The 18352-nt window shown below is 43.6% G+C and overlaps 1 protein-coding gene across 1 annotated transcript; it reads right to left on the bottom strand.

The window, feature by feature from the left end:
- Positions 1 to 867: 867 nt before the first annotated feature.
- B3GALT5 (beta-1,3-galactosyltransferase 5) lies at positions 868 to 16469 on the bottom strand. Its single transcript, XM_064525219.1, has 3 exons — positions 15828 to 16469; positions 6696 to 6892; positions 868 to 6350 (listed from the first exon to the last, which is right to left on the bottom strand). Exon 3 carries the CDS (start codon positions 6348 to 6350, stop codon positions 5415 to 5417), a length of 936 nt encoding a protein of 311 aa, XP_064381289.1. The 5' UTR covers positions 6696 to 6892; positions 15828 to 16469; the 3' UTR covers positions 868 to 5414.
- Positions 16470 to 18352: the final 1883 nt, after the last annotated feature.

The raw sequence follows: 18352 nt of genomic DNA, 5'->3' as shown, positions 1-18352 counted from the left end.
GGATCTCCTGTGTCCTGCATATATATGTCTTATGACTCTGATCCTTTCCCTCTTCAGAGCTGCACTATTTGTAGATACTTTTGGCAATGTACTTGCGGAATGAATATTCCACAAACAACAAATGAACAAGCAAAATATGCCAGAACGGTAAGTAAACAGAATATAAAAGTAGAAAGAAAGAGGTTTTCTAGTTACAATTTTTGATTCATCTGTGCTCATGTTTGGCAAACAATCTGACCATCTCTGTTTATTTGGCATTTCTCTTCTGAGTGCAAGTAGAGCAGTGTGGTGCTTCCAGCTCTGACGGAGCATGCCAAACGACAACACTCAAACAGTGCTGGCTGTTTTGGCCCAAGCAAACTACTTCAGGTTTTAGATTTACGTTATTTTGGGATCTTGATCTTCCAAAGGTATAAATAGTCTTTAAAACTGCCCTTTTTTATCCACTCATTCGCTATGGTTATTAATAATATTATTCCTGACATTCTTCTCATTTTGAAAAAAAAATCTGTTTCAGATCACAGTCTATTTAGAAGGTTTTGTTCTATCTTATTTTATGATGCTTTTGACTTAAAGATGTACCATGTGTGGACCATTAATGACAGCACTGGCTAACGTAGCAGGAGCGCAGATTTAATACTTGTGAAAGCGTTCCAGTTCTTGATCACTTTGCCTTTCACGGAAATTATGTATTTGTTTAAGGAAGAGGAACCAGCCAGTCTTATTTCAGAATGTGTACACTAAAGCAGTTTAGAGAAGAGAAGAAAATCCATTTTAACTGGGAAAAAAGTAAACCTCCTTTTACTTGACTAAGTCCCAAAATGTTAACTACATTTGCAACCGAAAAAATAAGGGAACACACAGAACTGTGATAACAAAATATTTTACTAAAATATCATACATTTGATAGTTAGCTCAACATTCCCATGTTCTATGCAAACAATGCAAACATTGTCACGCATTTTTGTTAATATTAGATAGTATTCTGCACAAATTCAAGAATAGCAGCATTCCTGGCAGATACATTATGCACAGTTAGCCCTTTTGTTCCATTCAGCTTTTACATAAGGCAAGTGTTTGATTACAAAAATCTACTCTGTATTCTCAAAAGAGCCTGGAGGGGTTATACTTGTTCAGTAGTATTGAATCAGACAGGATTTGATCACACATCTTTCATGGAGATTGTTGAAAATCCTAACCTACATTAAGAATGTGTTAGTCAATGAGTTAGGATTGTGAAAAATGTGTTCATTTTTCTGTATTTGAAAACTGACCTTGTATGCTGAAATACACATTAATCAGGTCTGTTGATTTTTACTCTCCTTGCTGATAAATGAGAAGCACGAGAGTAACTTTCAGAGTAGCTTTCCAAAGCTGTTTAGAAAAACCTGATTTAATGATCTTCTGACCCATGAAGCATACAAATGTTAGGAAATAGTACTACTACAGGTAAACAGCCAAAAAATTGTGACTGGTTTACTTCATTAGCCTACAAATTTTTTTAAAAAATACAGATATGTACACACACAAAACTGCGGGATTGTGTTTACAGTCATAGTTATAGTTCCAACCTTTCTATGATCGCCACTGGTAGGAAAATATATGTAATTTGGCAAAAGGCCACTAACGCACAGTTGTGATTGTGTTAGAAGTCATGATCCATGGCCTAAGCAGCAAAAGCTAATGTCATTAGCTGATATATTTAAAATTACTAGCATAGTGGCTTCGTCTAAATAAGTGAGTTGACCTTACATGCAATCAGCTACTTTTTTTATATCACCTTTTCCAGCAGGATAACCTTATATTTTAAGTAATTAATTACTCATTTACTATATTCTTTTTCAGGGCAGCCTACTGGATGGAGAGAACTAAGAAATCCATTTCTAATTTATGTAAGAACAAAGAAAATCACCTCTCCAGGAAAATAACGTACAACAGTCTAAACCATTCGCTTGAGGAACTAACTAGCCAAAAGACAGGCACAAGACGTGCGAATCTATAACGTTTCAATCTGTACTCATTTGCTGCTTATTGGATATTTAGTAGTGATAATCGAAGTGCTTCAGATTAGCAGGCCACTAGATACTTAACGACATATATTCAGTAGGAAGGACATACTTTGCATGAGATAATAAATAGATGCATGAGAATCTTCGACAGGTCACTAGAATTACAAGTACGCTCCCTGGAAACATCCAGAGTGGGATGGTTCGTTACAAGATTCCTGAGGACCTTGTTCCCAGTGACGGAGTAGCTATGAATTTAGCATGAACTTCTGCCTCAGAAACATCAGGGCAGCTTCTGCAAATGTGATTAACAGAGAATAGCATCATCTTCCCCATTAGCAGCTATTTTCAAGTAGGTAGGAACACTCCTGAACCAAAATAAAACCCACAGTCAAGAAGGCTAGCAGAACCTGGCCCTGAAAGGTGACTTTCGTACGATGACAGAAGGCCACAAACAGCTTAGCTAAGGCATATTTTAATGCCATTCAAGAGTGGCCATCCTTTGGGGTAGCAACACAAAAATCTCTCCCCTCAAGGGGAGGAGACTTGACCCTTTGGCAACACACTCAGCCTGGCAGAAGACCGGCAGCTGCACCGTCCCCAAAGCCAAGTGCCACCAGACCTCTTGGATCTCAACGCCTGATGGAGGTGGGCAAGCTACCACATCTATAGGTAAATAAGTAATTATTCTGCCAAGATGCAGGCTCCCTGCAGCTGCACTGTTGAACTGGTGCTGCTGGCAGGTGTAACGCTGCCACCAGGCGCAGAGGTGGAAGTGCAGCATCTGCTATGGTGTGCAGAGGGAGGAGTGACCCACAGGGGGTCGTGGGAGTATTTCTCTCAGTACACGAAGAGGCCAGGATGAATATCAGGCCACTCTGTGCTGTCCTACAGAGGCCAGAAAGTATTCCCTTACTGCTCAGCATTTTGCTATAAATTTAAGCAGTTGTCAGCTTGTACCTTGGCTACAACAACAATGAACGGCAAAAAAACCACTTCCACAGGTTACATGGAAAGAAAAGTGATTAAAATGCTGTTGCTAGGCTTTGTAAGTCTGACCATTCGTGCCTGCTGAAGGCAGCAGCAAAAGTAGATGTGCTACAGCAGGGCTTTGAGGCCAAGGGCAGGTGCACCTGCAAGTTGGGGTGGGAGGCAGCGAGATGCTGTTCAACCTGCAGCAGGGCTCCCCACTCCATGGCACAGGGTACACACTAGGGGAAGAGCAAACATCTCCTTCGCTCACCCGCCTGACCACCTGGGTAAGCCATGACCCTGCAAACACTATACGTGTAGCTATTTCCTCAGTGGGAAACTTACTTAAAATAAAGCAGAACATTTTTCTGCCAAAAATGATTTATTTCATCATCAGCTGTCAAAAATAAGTGCATGAGGTCAGGTTGCTCTACATCAGAAGGAAATATACAGCATATTTTTACTGTTTTGAAATGCTTCTTAGGATTGGGCCTATTCCTGCTGAAAACTCTTATCCTGCTTTTCAGACACAAGCAAGTAAAAAGGGATGCTTGGCCAGTACTTACTAAGTTCAATTAAAAAAAAAAAGAAATAAACTCAAAGTAATAAAATACCTTCTCCTATATCAGAAAATAAGTCATTGAAAACCTCAAAAGACTGCAATATCTACATCGCGTTCTGCTCTTTTCTGTGCTGGATCTTTCCATGTGACCCACTCAGAAAAGTCTCAGGAAATACTGACCATACTGAACTTTTTCAGCCATTCTAAGTATCTCAGGTATCTACCTTTATTCATATTATCCTTCCTCCAGCAGGATCCGTGGGTCATGCTCACCTCCTGGCTCTGGGAGGTGGGAGGTGGCCGGGACCAGCACCTGGGGCCGGGAGACCCAGGTGCGTACTGCAGCCCCTCCCGGCTTGTGCAGCATGCCTGCACCACTCTGCAGGCATGGCTAACAAGAGTACACGTGGGCTTAAATAGTGTATAGACCTACAGTGTTAAACAGAGGTCCCTGTGCAGCACACTGCTATTTAACTTTTCATATGTTACCTCCATGCTTTTTACTGCATCCGATATATATACAGTATATATTTGACTGACAACAAGTGTGACAGTAGTACACATCTCCTGGGTTTGACTAGAGTCAGGGCAACCCATCGAATAAAATTCTATATAAGATTTCAAATTCATTTTCATAAATAAGTATTTCATACATAGTATAGGCATTCAATACTTATTTGCTACCAGAGTTGACCTTTTGTTGGCCTGGAGAGTAAATCAAAAGAAAAATCATTTTTAAAAAAGTACTGGTAAGTACTGCATAAGCCATGATTGTATGAACTTCCTCCTCCATCCTCGTATACCAGATGTACTTTCCACAGTATTTACTGTAAAGACTCAGTTCTCTATCCCTCAAACACACAAACATCGCACTGATTTCATGAGTCTTTGGTAGCTAATGAAACAAGAAATGAGGCTCCCAGTCTTCATTACAGGAGAAAAAATCCTCCTGTCTTCTCCCCCATGTACACCCAGTTCCTGACAGGAAAACATCTAAACCAAATGTACTGTCTAGCTCATTGTAAACGACTCTAGTTTAGCTTTGATAAACCATTTACAGCAGCTTTCAAGCATTCAAAGGGAGCCACAAATGTGACGAATGTCTCCGGGGTGTAATCTAAGGCAATAGAAAGAATCAGTACATTCTCCACCAAGCTTGGATCCGGCTCTACCAAGTGTCATTTGCAGCAGGAGACGTGCATAGGGAAACAAATGCAGCAGCCTTACCCATTCACAGGGCAGCCTGCGATACCGAAGGTCACCCATGGTCGTCCCCAGTGTGTTGCACGGGTAAATTCTTCTGCCTGTGCAAACAAGCCTGGCAGATTTGAGGAGGAACCTACACCTCTACACGATCCTGCCCAGCCAGAGCTTCCTGCAAGGGCAGGGCTACAGTTTTCTACAACAGCAAGGAAGAGGCCTGACAACTACAAACACCTTTTCTTAAATGCCTGCACAGATGTGTGCAAACGCAGTAATCTGCCAAGGGGAACAGAGAAGAGGGTGCAAATTTTTCCTCTGAGTGAAAGTACCTTGACTTTTAGTTTGGCACTGCAGAAATAATCTCAGTCTGGAATGGCAAGATTTGGAGAGCTGGTCCATGTTGAGGGCCATTCTGTGGGCCTGCATCTTTCAGAAAAAAGAAGTTTGTAAGTTATGTGGAAAGGGATGCAAGGAGGCAGAAGTGAATGGGTGAGAAAGACATTTGCATGTTCTTAGGCAGCAGTGAAGATTAAAATAATCATTTAAAAAGTCTTTAACATAATGGGTCTAGAGTTGAGAGTTTTGCTGAAGTAAAGAGCAGCCCCGTTAATTCTGAGCATTTCGATTTGTAAATTCAAGCAAGTAAGGTGCTAGAGCACTCCATGGCTTTTTTATGCCGCTAAGCCATTCCAGTAGCTCAGTTGCTCAGATGGCTTTACTTCATGGCACATGACGATTTTCTTGAAGCGAGAAACAGAGAACTGAATCCGTTCTGGAAAAAACGTCTGCTCTGAATGAAGCTCCTCCAGCTGAATTTTTAATTTGGCAAGGCACAGTCCTATGAATACATCCTCCAGTTTAATAAATGGGACACTCTCTGAGATGTTATAGATCTCACTAGCAACATCAGTGGACAAAACATAGCCAGTCCCTGAACAAAACGGCGGGTAGGTGCCTCCTGGATATTCTTCGTTACTCACATACCACTTACTCCCTGTTTTCCGTATAGGGTACTCGTGTGGTTTTAAAAAGCCTGTGAAGAACCTAGTGCTCCTCTTTTTTCTTAAAAGAAGCTCAGTGAGGTAAAACACATTGACAAACACATCTGTGTCAGTTTTCATCACAAAGCTGGACTGATAACAAAATTTGTGAATCCATTCAATTCCCATCATGGTCTTCAAAGTCAAATTGTAATACGTGTCTGTAAAATTCTTTTGAATGACATCTTTGTATTTTTGGCTTTCAGCAACAATATCAGCCTGCTTGCTGTGATTCACAGTGGTTCCCAGGAGGAAATATGTTACAATACGTTTGCCAGCGACTATTCTCTCCTTGCCCCAGGTTTGCCGGATGGCCATCCTGGCGTCGACGTGGGGGCCCGAGGATGTCACAAGCAAGACAAGGAAAGGGGGATTCTCATGGCAGTCTGTATCTGGGAGCAGCGAGAAGTTTTCACCGCTTCTCCTAAAAGTCTGTGAGGGGAATATTTGATTTTGGCTCTTTTCACAGAATATACAGAATTCAGTCAAACTGATGTACAAAAACCATAAGCTAGCACAGCTGAGCCCCATGAGACAAACGAACACATTGAATTTCTTGAAATCCATCTGAAAGAAATGAGAAGAAATGGCACATTAAAAAAAAAACCTGGTTCCTTTCAGTGCTATATACCACACTCCACTCTACTGCACAGGGACTTAAAGCCAGGTCATCTCTGATTGAAAGCTACCTTGTTCAGGGCACTCACCCACATACATACCCTTGAAAATCCACTTGAGAGGGCCTGCCGGTGCCAGGTCACCCTGGCCAATGCTGCCGGCCTCCTCACCATTTTCAGGGTGTTACAAAACATGACTTTGACCCACCAGCATCCTCACAAGCCAAATAGCAGAGAAACACCTGATATATGCGCTGGCCAGATGTGAGAGGGTAACAGTAATAGTTTGAAATACCTTATTTCTCCATTCATTTGAAACGCAGCTGGTCCCGGAGCCAGCAAGCCCTGGCTGATTGCCAGACCAAACCAGACCTCTAAGTTCCTCCCATCTTCACCTTCTTCACTCCCAGCAGGGCTCCTGCACCGACCCAAACACTGCTCCTGGCCTTTTTGCTGGAGGGGCCATAAGTCACCTCTTTGAGGTCAGGTCTGCTGCTTGGAGAAAAAAAGCAAAAAAAACCCAGTAGGTCAGATAAGGTTGGTGTTTCCTCTTCTGCTGAGTTTAGGTGACTCATTAGAGCATGCTGAGGTGAAATATGGGTGGGCCTTACCCCCCCACACGCCTTCTTAAGTGGAAGAGGTGGTCAAAACAATAACATTGCTCATTCATTCATTTGTTTTTGTAACAGATGAACATGCTGGGTAACTGGTCACAAATCTAATATAAATTTTGAGAGAGAGAAAAATCATTGAAGTAAATCCAGAAAAAGCCACAGTGCCAGAAAAATTACGTATCTTCATAAATTAACTTGGTGAGAAAAGCATAGTGTTTAATTTACTCATTCCATAACCCTACAGGCCCAACAACTCCTTTTTTTGAGTAGTAGGATGGGGGAATCTTACTAGGGAGAAGCTCATTCCCTTCCGCTTCTCCTACTTCTTGACAGAGAAATGGATCTGGCTTCCCATCCAAATACTATAGCAAGCCAAGTTTACAAGCCTCAGAGCTAAATGTTTCATGGAAATTTGATCTCTTCAAACCTTCTGACGAGGAATGTTCTGCCTGGACTCCCCGAAACCACATTAGCGTCCTTCTGTTGCTCACATTTAGATGTAGACCTACAACTTCTTCCCTTTCCGTGCAACGAGAAGGTTTTGCATGGCAGGCATAAATACATTTAAAGTCCAAGCAGCAGTTCCTGGGACCAAATCCAGCTCACTTTGCCCATAAGAATAGTCCTATTAACTACAGTAAGTAGTCTCATAAGCATTAATCAAGTAGAACTGAAGCACTGATTTACTGTAATTCATCCCACAATGAAATGTATTTTTGTAATGATTCACTAATCAGTTTTGAGAATATATACAATTTTCACATTTCTTCTGCCCCTTACGTTTAACTTAGCCTATTTTTAGATGGTATATTCTTCAGATCTGTTTTTTTCATGTATGTATAGCTCACAGTAGTGTTTGGAGATTAGCTTAAAAATTGTTTTAATTATATATAGATATGAAATTGTGTGTATGTGTGTATAAATGTCGGGGCAGGACGGACGAGGGAAGCAAGAGACGACCCAATATGGGTGATAAACAAGCTTCGGCTTTATTTCTAAAAGGCACTGTTTTTATAGTTTACTCTATGCTTAGCTACATACGTGGCGCATATACATTGGATGAAAGTTTGCACACGCAAGCAATACACAGTATTCCCCTTTTTCCTTTACTCCGGTATTCCCCTTTTTCCTTTACTCCCTTGTGATACTTCTTCTTGGCCACCTGCCAGGGACTTTTCGTGTCCGTTAGATGTGTGCTGTTTGTCCCGTACACTGTGCTTTAGTTGAAGGTCAGGCCTCTGTATTTTTCTACAAACTAGCACTTATACAGCATCTTCATAGAATTGTGTCCCTGTTCCTCGAGCCATTCCCCAACAATTCCCCCTTTTTCCTTTTGCGCCAGCAAAACATTATTAGTCACTTTGTTCACTTGCTTCATTAAACAACCATATACAAGCCTAGCAACAATTATAAGCAAAATAATAATAATACAAAAGCGTAACCCTTCACCTAGTAATGTTTTAAGCCACCCTGTGATGCCCCACGAGGACAGCCATTTCCACATCCCTAGGTCATCAGTTACTTGTAACTGCTGGGTAAGCTGTGTTAAAGCTTTCAATTGAGCGTGAATCGAGTTAGAATGATCAGAAAGGTTCATACAACACATTCCCTCGAATTCTTCACATCCATGTCCTTGTGCTAACAGCAAAAAATCTATAGTGGCTCGGTTCTGCAATGTTGCATGTCCAACTGAGTCCACATCGAGCAGCAGATCTGAAATTGCTTTGGATGTGGCATTAGTTTGTTTAGCCAACCAACAACCAAGCTTGTTTAACTGAGCTAATGCTCCGGCTGAGGCCACTTCCGGTGCCAGAAAGGAAGCTGCAATGATAGCCTCAGGTGACCAAAATTTCACGTCTGATCTGCACTCGGCATTAAAGCTATGTGTAAACTTCTTTTGGTGCCTAGTTTCTCACCACATTGCATGCCCTCTAGTAACCTTACCGGTAGGCCGCAAAACCTACTTTCACACTCTTGCTATTAGCATTAGGGATGGACTGCTCACATGTCCGTTTTCCTCTAGAAAATCCTCCACATATAAATATATGCATACACATATATGCATACATATGTATATATAATAGTATACCAAAATCTGCTCTGCATCTGTTCTTGCTTTCTTCAGTGGCTGGGAGGAGCATATGAATATACTGAAAATGGTGTTTTCAGAAAAGGATAAGGCTCTGAGGTCGACAGCAAAGCTGCAGAAAGGATTCACTCCTGTCATCTGCTCTCGTGAGACTATTCAAGGGACTCACATCTCAGCAGCTGGAAGTGTGGAATACTCACGAGCAAAAGCTTTTGAAATAACTAAGAAAACAGTTGAGAACAATTTCCAATGTAAACCTATTGAAACTTTTTCTGCAATACTCAAGAGCAAAAAACCGTAACATAACATACTCATTTTACCCAATTTCAGCAGTATCAGACTAATGTGACTTCACTATAGTTATTTCTGACTTTTTTCCAGGTTCGGTAACTGCTAAGGGATCTAAGTAAGCAGACACCATGTCCCAGCGGTGAAGTGCTCCCGCAGCCCCGGGACATGGCCTGGAAGCACCTTGGCACCCCTCCTGCATGAGACCTGGGCACCCACCATGTTCCTCATCTCCCTGATACCCTGGCAGTGGCGGGGAGGGGGTCAGCTGAGCGCGCAGCCCAAACAGCACCCACGGCATCCCCAGAGAGGTCTCTTATCTAGGTGACTGATGGCGGGGGGACACGTCTCCCAAAGGACATCCTGGCAAGTACTCAGCAGACTGTCTGTCAATAGCCAGTGTCTTCCTTTTTCAGTCCGTATATGAAGAAACGTACCTTACACAGACACATAACCACACACAAAGACACGTACCCACACACCTCAACCAGTACTTTCACCATGTCATCACTTTCCTTTGATAGTGGCAATGCAAACATTAGTAAATTTATGTAAATTGTAACGTGTAATTGTAAATTTTGCAAATCGCACATACAGCAGGCCCCTGTCTATAGTTAAAGTTGAATTCTACCTTCTGTTGTACCATTTCTATTTCCCTCATTTTCAGTTCACTCTCTTGACAAAATTCCTTTTGTTTTGCAGTGTTTCCCAGCTGATTTACAATTAACAAAAGTGATCTGTTGAATTAGTGAGTTCAGCCATTCTTGAGTAATTCTGCTACGAAATAATTTGAAACTTTGCACTCTGGCTTATTTTCAATAGCAAAGTCTCTAGAAAGTTTCACACACTCATCTCAGATAATGCACAAGCAGAAAGAAAACCCTTGTCAGGTTGTGCTATGCAGATTTTACTTTGTAAGTACCCTGCCGATTTCTTTGTACAGTGAGGAAAAGATGTCAGGATCCTGAGCTTTCAATTTTTGTTCTGTTCTTTCTGATATTAGAATTCACAGTCCGGCTAGAAGAGCGGAGAGATTCAGCCTCGCATTGCTGGACAGACACAGAGACATCGAAGTCATTTTGGGTAACACGTTCACTAACACGAATACAGAAATTAGTAGAGGGCGTTTCGTGAGAAAACAGAGCCCATTTGGGGGGGAGGGGGAGACCCACGCCATTTAATCTCGCCACCATCCCCCAGCACCGCAGACCCGGACCAGCAGCTCACACGGCCCCAGAGTAGGGTCCCGGGGAGCCCAAGCTTCCCCATCCCGAGGGGAGCCGTGCCTGGGCTTCCACCGCAGCCCCCGTTCCCATTTCTTCCCCCGTTGTAGCACCGGTTTCTCTCTCCCGATGAATTTTGCAAGCGTCCTGGGTGCGGGTGGGAGCAAATGCGGTGGTTGGACCGGGTGGCCCTGTCTTCCACCTTTCCCCCCACGACTCTCAAGGCCAGCAGGTGTCTCAAGCACCCGAATCTGGCCCTGCTTTACAAGGTAGGCCTTTGCTGAGAGATCGCCCAGGCAGAGGGTGGCAGAGGAGACCTGCTTCCTTCGCCCGTGGCTGCTTTTAAAACCTGCAGCTTCCTTCTTGCCATCAGGTCTACAGGGAAGATTTAATCCATCAGAATTAATCTGACACCTGCTTTAGGCCTGTTAATGAGTACAATTATCTAAACAGCTCCAAGAGATCAAGATTACACAGCAGCACGAAAAGCAATCTGGCCTGAAGGAGAGAGAGGTAAGTAGGTCTAGAGTGCTCTTGAGAACAACAACAAAAAAAGATTCAAAATATGAATTTAAAGAAATAAAGTTTTCCTAATTGTTCTGGGACAAAGCTACGATCACGCTACCGAGCTCAGTGGACTTTCAGCCCTGGCTTTGCCTCGAGGTCGCTCACATCAGACGGTGAATGACCCAAAGAGCAGACGGTCAAAGCGATTTTGGCCTGCTGCAAGAGTTGCCGCTTGGTAAAACAGCGAAGCAAGCAGCCGTTCCAAGGCAGACACAAAAAGCGGAGGCAGAACCTCAAATATTGCACATTCAAAGTCAGCAGGGATAGCCTGATTTTACTGTCCTAATGATCAAAGGTAGCGTGTGCCGTGGTGTAAGTGCTAACACCATCTGTGAAGCTTTGATTTTCTTCGTAAACAAAGCCCCAAAATTGCTTTCTGAGCAGCTCAGCAGGACACTAAGAAGGGTGAAATGTGCCTACATAATAAGAAAATGTCAAGTGCAGCAGGAAACATTTTTCTCCCCCAAGTTCAAGTGTTTTGGAAGAGCGGGGCCAGCCTGCAGCTCCAAGCTCTCGCAGGCCGCATCTGGCAGGGAGGAGGGACCGAAGGACCGAGCGCAAACAGCAACGGACGACAAGCGGCAAGGCCGAACGTCCGTGCGCGACACTCAGAAAAACGTTGCTTTCTGCTTCAGAGGGAGCTTTCATGGCCGCACGTATTGACAATGTCCTTGTCCAGACTGAAAATCAAGGGTGGTAAGCAGCAATGGTGGAAAACTAGAAAGGGTAAAGGATGGGGTGGGAGAAACCTCTCTCTTCGCCCTTACTATCAGATCAAGGAAAACCCTTTTCCCTCTGCTACCTCTCACCAGCCTCTGGTCCTGGGATTTTTCTCTCCATGCCAGTCTGTCGGCGAGTCAAAGCAAGACATTGCTCCTGTGCTTCGTACATGCCAGTTTCTGTCACTTAAGCATCGAGTTGCTGGGCACTTTATTTACAGCCAGATCCTTTCCCTCTTTTTTCCCCATGAGCAATAGCATTTGATCCCACAAGTGGCAATTGTAATGGGATCGCCACCGGGAGAAGACATCACTCGTGTGAACAGGAGCAGTTGATTGCACCCCCCCCACCGCCAAAAAAAGAAAGCCTTTTATTATTATTTTTAAATAGAAATTCAAAGAAGATTTCTGTTTTCCATTCGGGCAGATGCAGCTGCAGACTAGGTAGTCTGAGGGAGAGCGGGAAGGAGCGAGTGGGCAGGAGCACATGTCAACCCCCGGTGCCGCTGAGGGCACTAAAGCTTCCCAGCCTCTTCCCCGGCTGCGTCTGTGCTTACCCAGCCCTGCCATGACCGCGTGTGTGTGGGGAGGGGGGTCCTGAGGGGTGCGCTTTTAGTATTTCTAAGGTATGCCTTGGGGTCTCCAGAAGGGTCAAAATGTTCTACGGAGGGGGCAATGGCTCTGTGGGACAGTTGAGTGATTTACCCGTCATCGCAGAGTGAACCGGTGGTGGAGCCAAGGAAAATATCCAGGTCTCCTGCCTGCCCCCGTGAGGTCCTAACTAGGGCACCCAGTTTCGTGACTGCCACGAGGAAGGAGACCTGGGCAAAGCGCTCAAGGAAGAACCGTGTTGGTAGCTGCTGCCAAAGCCTAATCCTTCAGGCAGTTACACATGTTTACAACGTTATATACAAATAGTCCTCCGTTGATGGAAGTGAATAGTTAGACAATAGGTTGAAAAGGGGTGTAACTATTACTTATTTGATACAAATCCTGCTGCGTCTCCTGGTTTATGCTCTAACATGATGATACCGATATCCATTTAGCTGATTGACCCTGTAATTTTAACGGCAAATTGCATTGCCTTTGCATAAGGTTGCACTGACTTCACTACTTTGGATTTTAATAAGAACAAAAAACAAATATATTTTTTCAAATATGAAAGATAGTATCAAGCCAAGTTTTTAACTAAATAGTGCTAGAAAAAATAGATTAGAGCAATATGTTAAACCCTAATTTAACAGTCATCTCAAGGAATTCCTATGCATAGGTAAATCATACAGATACATAGATACATATGCATACCACTCTTTTTTTAAGCAGCGTGATCACACATAGCATAAATACTGGTACAGATATAACAAGCAAGGAAACCTTTCTCCTAGCTGTCAAAGAAAAATAATTATAAAAAAGGGACTGCAAAATATAAAATCGATTAAAATTAAGTAACAATTGGTGTTTCAGTCTCTAAAAATTTCACTTACTTGCCTTAAATCTCTCCATGATCATACTATCACACAGATGGTTTTAGAATAGCCACCTACCTAGTGTAACTCTTTTTAATCTTATCACTGCAAAAAAAAACGTTTTCACCATTTCTTCCTCTACATAATGTTTTCTGTATTACACAAGCTAATATGCTGTGGTTAACTATGGCTGTCCTGTTGCTAAAGAGCAAGCATATTTATATAAGCATAACCTTAATACTGCAGCTCTCTCAAATGTAACACAGAGGCATACAAACAGTTTAGCAGGTACTTTTCATGTGTTGAAAGGTGCACCTTCACTATTACACAGGAGAGAATAAAAGTTCAAGCTCTCATTTGCTTAAATATGCAGTCTTTCCAGCTCAGATATAGCACTGTCAACCCAGGGATTGAGATTTCCATTACAGGAAGGGTTGCAGTGGCCCAGGCCAGAGGCCACGTGGTCGCAGGGCTCTGCCTCTGACAGTATCTGGGCAGCCGATGCCTAAAGGAGAGTAAAAAACAGGGCAAGAGGCACAGGAGCCTTTGAATGAGAGACTGCGTCTTTGCCTTTATTAAAATATTCACCAAGAGCTGTTAGCTCTTGATGTACCTTGAGCTCATCCACCCAGCCATGAAGTTCATTTCAAAAGTGAAAAGTTAGACAACATCCTCAAAGCAAAAGACTCTTTTGCTCTCAAGAACAGCAAGAAGGCTGGCAGGAAGCCAAATTGCTTCCATAATGTCACAGGGAAGAAATGCTTCATCTGAAGAGTTAAAAAGAAATACATTTCCAGGAAGTTTAGCCAAGTCAAGAAAGCTAACTTTCATTTTAAAATATCATTTTGTTTTTCCAAGTTTTTTTCCAAAATTCTCTTGGTGAAATCCTAGCTCTAATAAAGCCCGCTGAAAAATCAGTGTGGGTAGTTAAGAGAGCTAGACTCCTTTTTCAGGATGGAGAGAAGTTTTGCAGTAAAGGTTGCCACATAAGCTGTTAGCCACCCTGTTGCAGAATTTGGAAGAAAGGTATAAACGTTGTTGTGAGTTGAATTTCGCTTCTGTTCAGTACAATGAACGCACGCTGGTTTATACTGGACAAGGCTGCTCTGATTCATCCCATCTTAGACAATCACTTATCTACAGTGTGATCAGGAGTTTGAAATACAGCAACCAAAACTGTAATGGTGTTAAACTTACTGATTCATGAGGCAAAATTTTTAAAAAGTTAAATATGCTTGTTAACGTCAGTTAGAGGATAAGATAAGCGGAAGATAAGGGCATTATAGGAAGAGAGATGGGAGCATTATAAGAAGAGAGTCTATTAGCATTAGATAAAAGGATATGTAAGTCTTTATAAAGAAATAAAGCAAAGACAAAAAAATCTTCATTTAAGCTCTTGCTGTCAGTTCTCCAAGAGCCTGGGTCTCTAAGCTGTAGGAGCACTGTGCTTCAAAAATGATATGTATGTGCTTGCCTCCTCCCAAAACAAATTACTGCACCTTCATTTACATGTAAGTGCTGCAAGTTGGATTTTTCATCATAATGAAAGAGAAAAACCTGAATATGGGAATATTCAGGATAAGGGTCTTGCCCTTCTTCCTTGGCAGCAATCTGAAGATAGATGAAGCAAGAAGGAAAAAACAATGCAGAGAAGAGAGCTCTGCAGATTGTGGCATCAGGACTTGTCAGGGCGTTATCTTTCAGATGGTTTATTTCCTTGTTTTAACCTGGGGCAACCCTTGCGCAGAACAGGTGAGCCTGGCACTTGCACCCTTCGACACCCTTGCCCTTTCCTTCCTGGCGCCATGCTTTCTTAGAATTCGGAGCTGTATTTTTCCCCTGTCAATAAAACAGCTTAACTAAGGCTTTGAATATGCATGTCTGTGAAAGAAACAGTCTGGTACTTTTGAAGGATAATGTTCCTGGGCATCGTTCCACTTTCAGGCAGAGCAAAGACAGCCCAGGGATAGCAATTTGGACTCTTCACACTGCCCCAGCCCCATGCCAAACGCTAACCTGGAGGCCTGCGTCCAGCTCCTCTGATTAGCAGGGCAAAGCCACAGTGCAACTGAACAGAAATCCCACTGTGGGGGCCTGGTGCTGGCAAATCCTTTGTAAATAGCTGCTTGGCTTTAAAATTGCTGACTCTACATGTCAACACTTGCAGGATCAGGCCCAGCAACTGCTTTCTTAATTGTTTACCTATATCTCATGGATTTTCTTGTTTTTCAGCGTTTCCTCCAAGTTCAGGATAAGCAATGAAGAGAACATTGCTCTGCGCGCAATGAGCAGAGTTGAGCCTGCTCTTTAGGTTGGGGACAGGGTCACCAATACCAAAAGGAATCTCAGGGTTAAAATACACACTAAATCCTCTGAAAAACAAGATTACTTATTAACAGTTTCATGCTGTTGAATCAGTATACTCCTCGTGCCAATTAGTCAATGCAAAGTGTCTACTTGCCTGTTTTACTACGGGATGGTAGGTGCAGTCCTGAGCCTCCAGAGAAACTCCAAGCTGCGCTAGGGCCAAATGCCACTCGGCTGGGATGCCTTCGTGGTGAGCGACTTCCCCCAACAGGGAGGTCTGCACTTTGATCCAGGTCTTGTTTCCTCAAAACAAGCCTTGCCAGAGACTTCAGGCGAAGTGGGCTCGCACCTGCAGTCTTTTTATTCCTTGTCATAAAGAGCCCTACATGCCAGTGCTGGTGACCCTCCTTACAGGAGGGCAGCGGTGGGCGAGTTTCCAAAATCAATAACGTAGGTTCAAGCGGGCATACACACGTGAGCAGGCTCACCCGCGCATGGTCCTACCTGCCCTTGGAGGCAGCTGCAAGTCGGAAAGAGCCTGCACCTCCTTTGCTCACGTTTCTGCAGTGCATCCTCCGGCTTGGTGAGCCATGTTGCACGGGAGCTGCAGAGAGTGGGCTATGACCGCCACCGGCAGGCGCAGGCTGCAGTTGCTTAACTCTTCTCCATTTCCCACGAGGTAGAGCAGGGCGGTCCACGGTAATCCGTGTCTCCTCGTGGACAGGGAGCGACAGAAAGCACCGATGCGGCGGTGGTAACCTGAGCCCTGTGCCCGTCTGGCTCTCCTCCCTCCTCCCTCTGCCTCACTCCCTCGCTCGTAGGTAACAGGCTAGCAGTACCACTGCGGCGTGATTGGCAGGGAAAGGAAAGTTAGGAACTGTCTACAAATGTTTTTATTTTGCATTTGGGGAGGGAGGGGGAGACGACGATCTCCCCAGCACTGCAATTAGTACAGCCGGAGCAAAAAATCACATCTGAGCGGAGCTAACCCTTCGTGGCGTGCAGAGCTGGGAAAGTTCGGCTCCGCGCTCTTAATTAAAAGCGATACTGCCTTGATTTTCACAGCAGGAGAGAAATCTCCCTCTGCTAAAAAGGCAGTATGAAAGCACCCTCTGGGCCATGGGATTTTCTCTTATGAGGAACTGCAACCTGCTAAAAAGGGCAAATGGGAGCAAATATCACTCCCCCTCCCACAGATGAAAATCGGCATCGTGGGGGCACCCCTTCCCAATCCAAATCCCCCACTCCTTCCCCCATCACTTCCTCTCTTCTCTCCCAGGATCCTGGGCAAAGGCAAGCCTGCGCTTTGGGGTTGCCATCAGTCTGGACAAGATGCTAGATCCATTTCCAGGGCCATGAGCTGCACTTCTTGGTACAGGCTGACAACTGTAGTATTTTTGTCTTCATATATGGGCAAGGTGTCTTCAAGTGATGGCAATTAAAGACAGAAATTTTCACACGACAACAATTATTAAAGCAAATGACTTCAGGCAAATACATTTCTTTCCCAAGGGCTGCAAGCTCAAGCACAAATGAATACTTGCAAATAAATGTTATGGATTAAGCAGCCTATTTAATGTTCCCACTAACAAGCCTGGGATTTTGAATTTCTAGTGAGAAATACTTCCTTTGATTCATCACTGTCATTTTGAAGACAGTTTGTTCTAGTGTGGCATAAAAAACAAGAGGCAGATCAATCACTATGGGCTGCTGGCAGCTCACTTTCTCCTCCCCCTCCATTGCAAAGATATAGATAGATGGATATAATGAAGCAGACATACAAAATGCTGTTTACTTGTTTTACTTTTCAGAGGAAATAACAAAGGAGAAGTTCAAAAACCCTTACATATTTGCTGCAGAGTGGACTTCTAGAAATGTGGGGTTTTGCTTTTTTTGCTTCTTTAAGGCAAAATACAAACCCAGAGAGCCTCACTTTCCTATAAAGAGGAAGCACTAGCTGAGTCATCCAAAATACCTTTATCTTTCTCTGCACGCATGACTACTGTCTCTGCTGTGTTCAAAGTTCCTCAACTCCTACAAAAATCCGAGAGAAACCAGACACACATGAGTTTCTGAAAGGAAATTTCATGTCCTCCACTTGGAGGTGGGTAGGATCAATGGAAAAGAGGAAACCAGCAGAGCGCTGGGACTCATTTCTCTCCCTGCACAGCTCCTTTGCCCAAAAGAAAGTCGCGTACTTGGATGCCCTTGGGGCAGTCCTAGCCAAGCAGTGCAAAGATAGGGGAACTCATTGCAGTTTCACATCGAACCTGTGCCTGCTCCCTTCAGCTATCCCAGTAACAGGTTGGTGCTCCCAGGCTGCCACGTGAATTTTAGCATTTCTTCTCTCCACAGCCTTTAGTCTACTCAGCTGTCATTAACGCCAAAAGGACTTGAGGGCAGTCAGTTGCTGTTAGGACTGCACATGGGAAAACACGCTTCAGTTGGAGATTATACAGGCTAGTATCTGGGAGGGGGAAGAGAAGAAGGGGAAAATCTGAAGAATCTAGCCTAAACAAACCTACTTCCCTATATCTCCAATGCAAGATTGCACTTACTGTGTAAGTCCATCCCTATGCCAGCAAAGCATTAAACTACAGTAATGTAGTAATGTATTTCATTAGCAGTCAACATAAGCCAACATATATCTACATGAAGCCAGTCCTCAGTGAGTGAGTC

Source organism: Dromaius novaehollandiae, chromosome 1, assembly GCF_036370855.1.
Source record: "Dromaius novaehollandiae isolate bDroNov1 chromosome 1, bDroNov1.hap1, whole genome shotgun sequence".
NCBI lineage: Eukaryota > Metazoa > Chordata > Aves > Casuariiformes > Dromaiidae > Dromaius > Dromaius novaehollandiae.
Note: the sequence above shows the minus strand (reverse complement) of the source record. Positions and strands in the feature narration are given on the sequence as shown.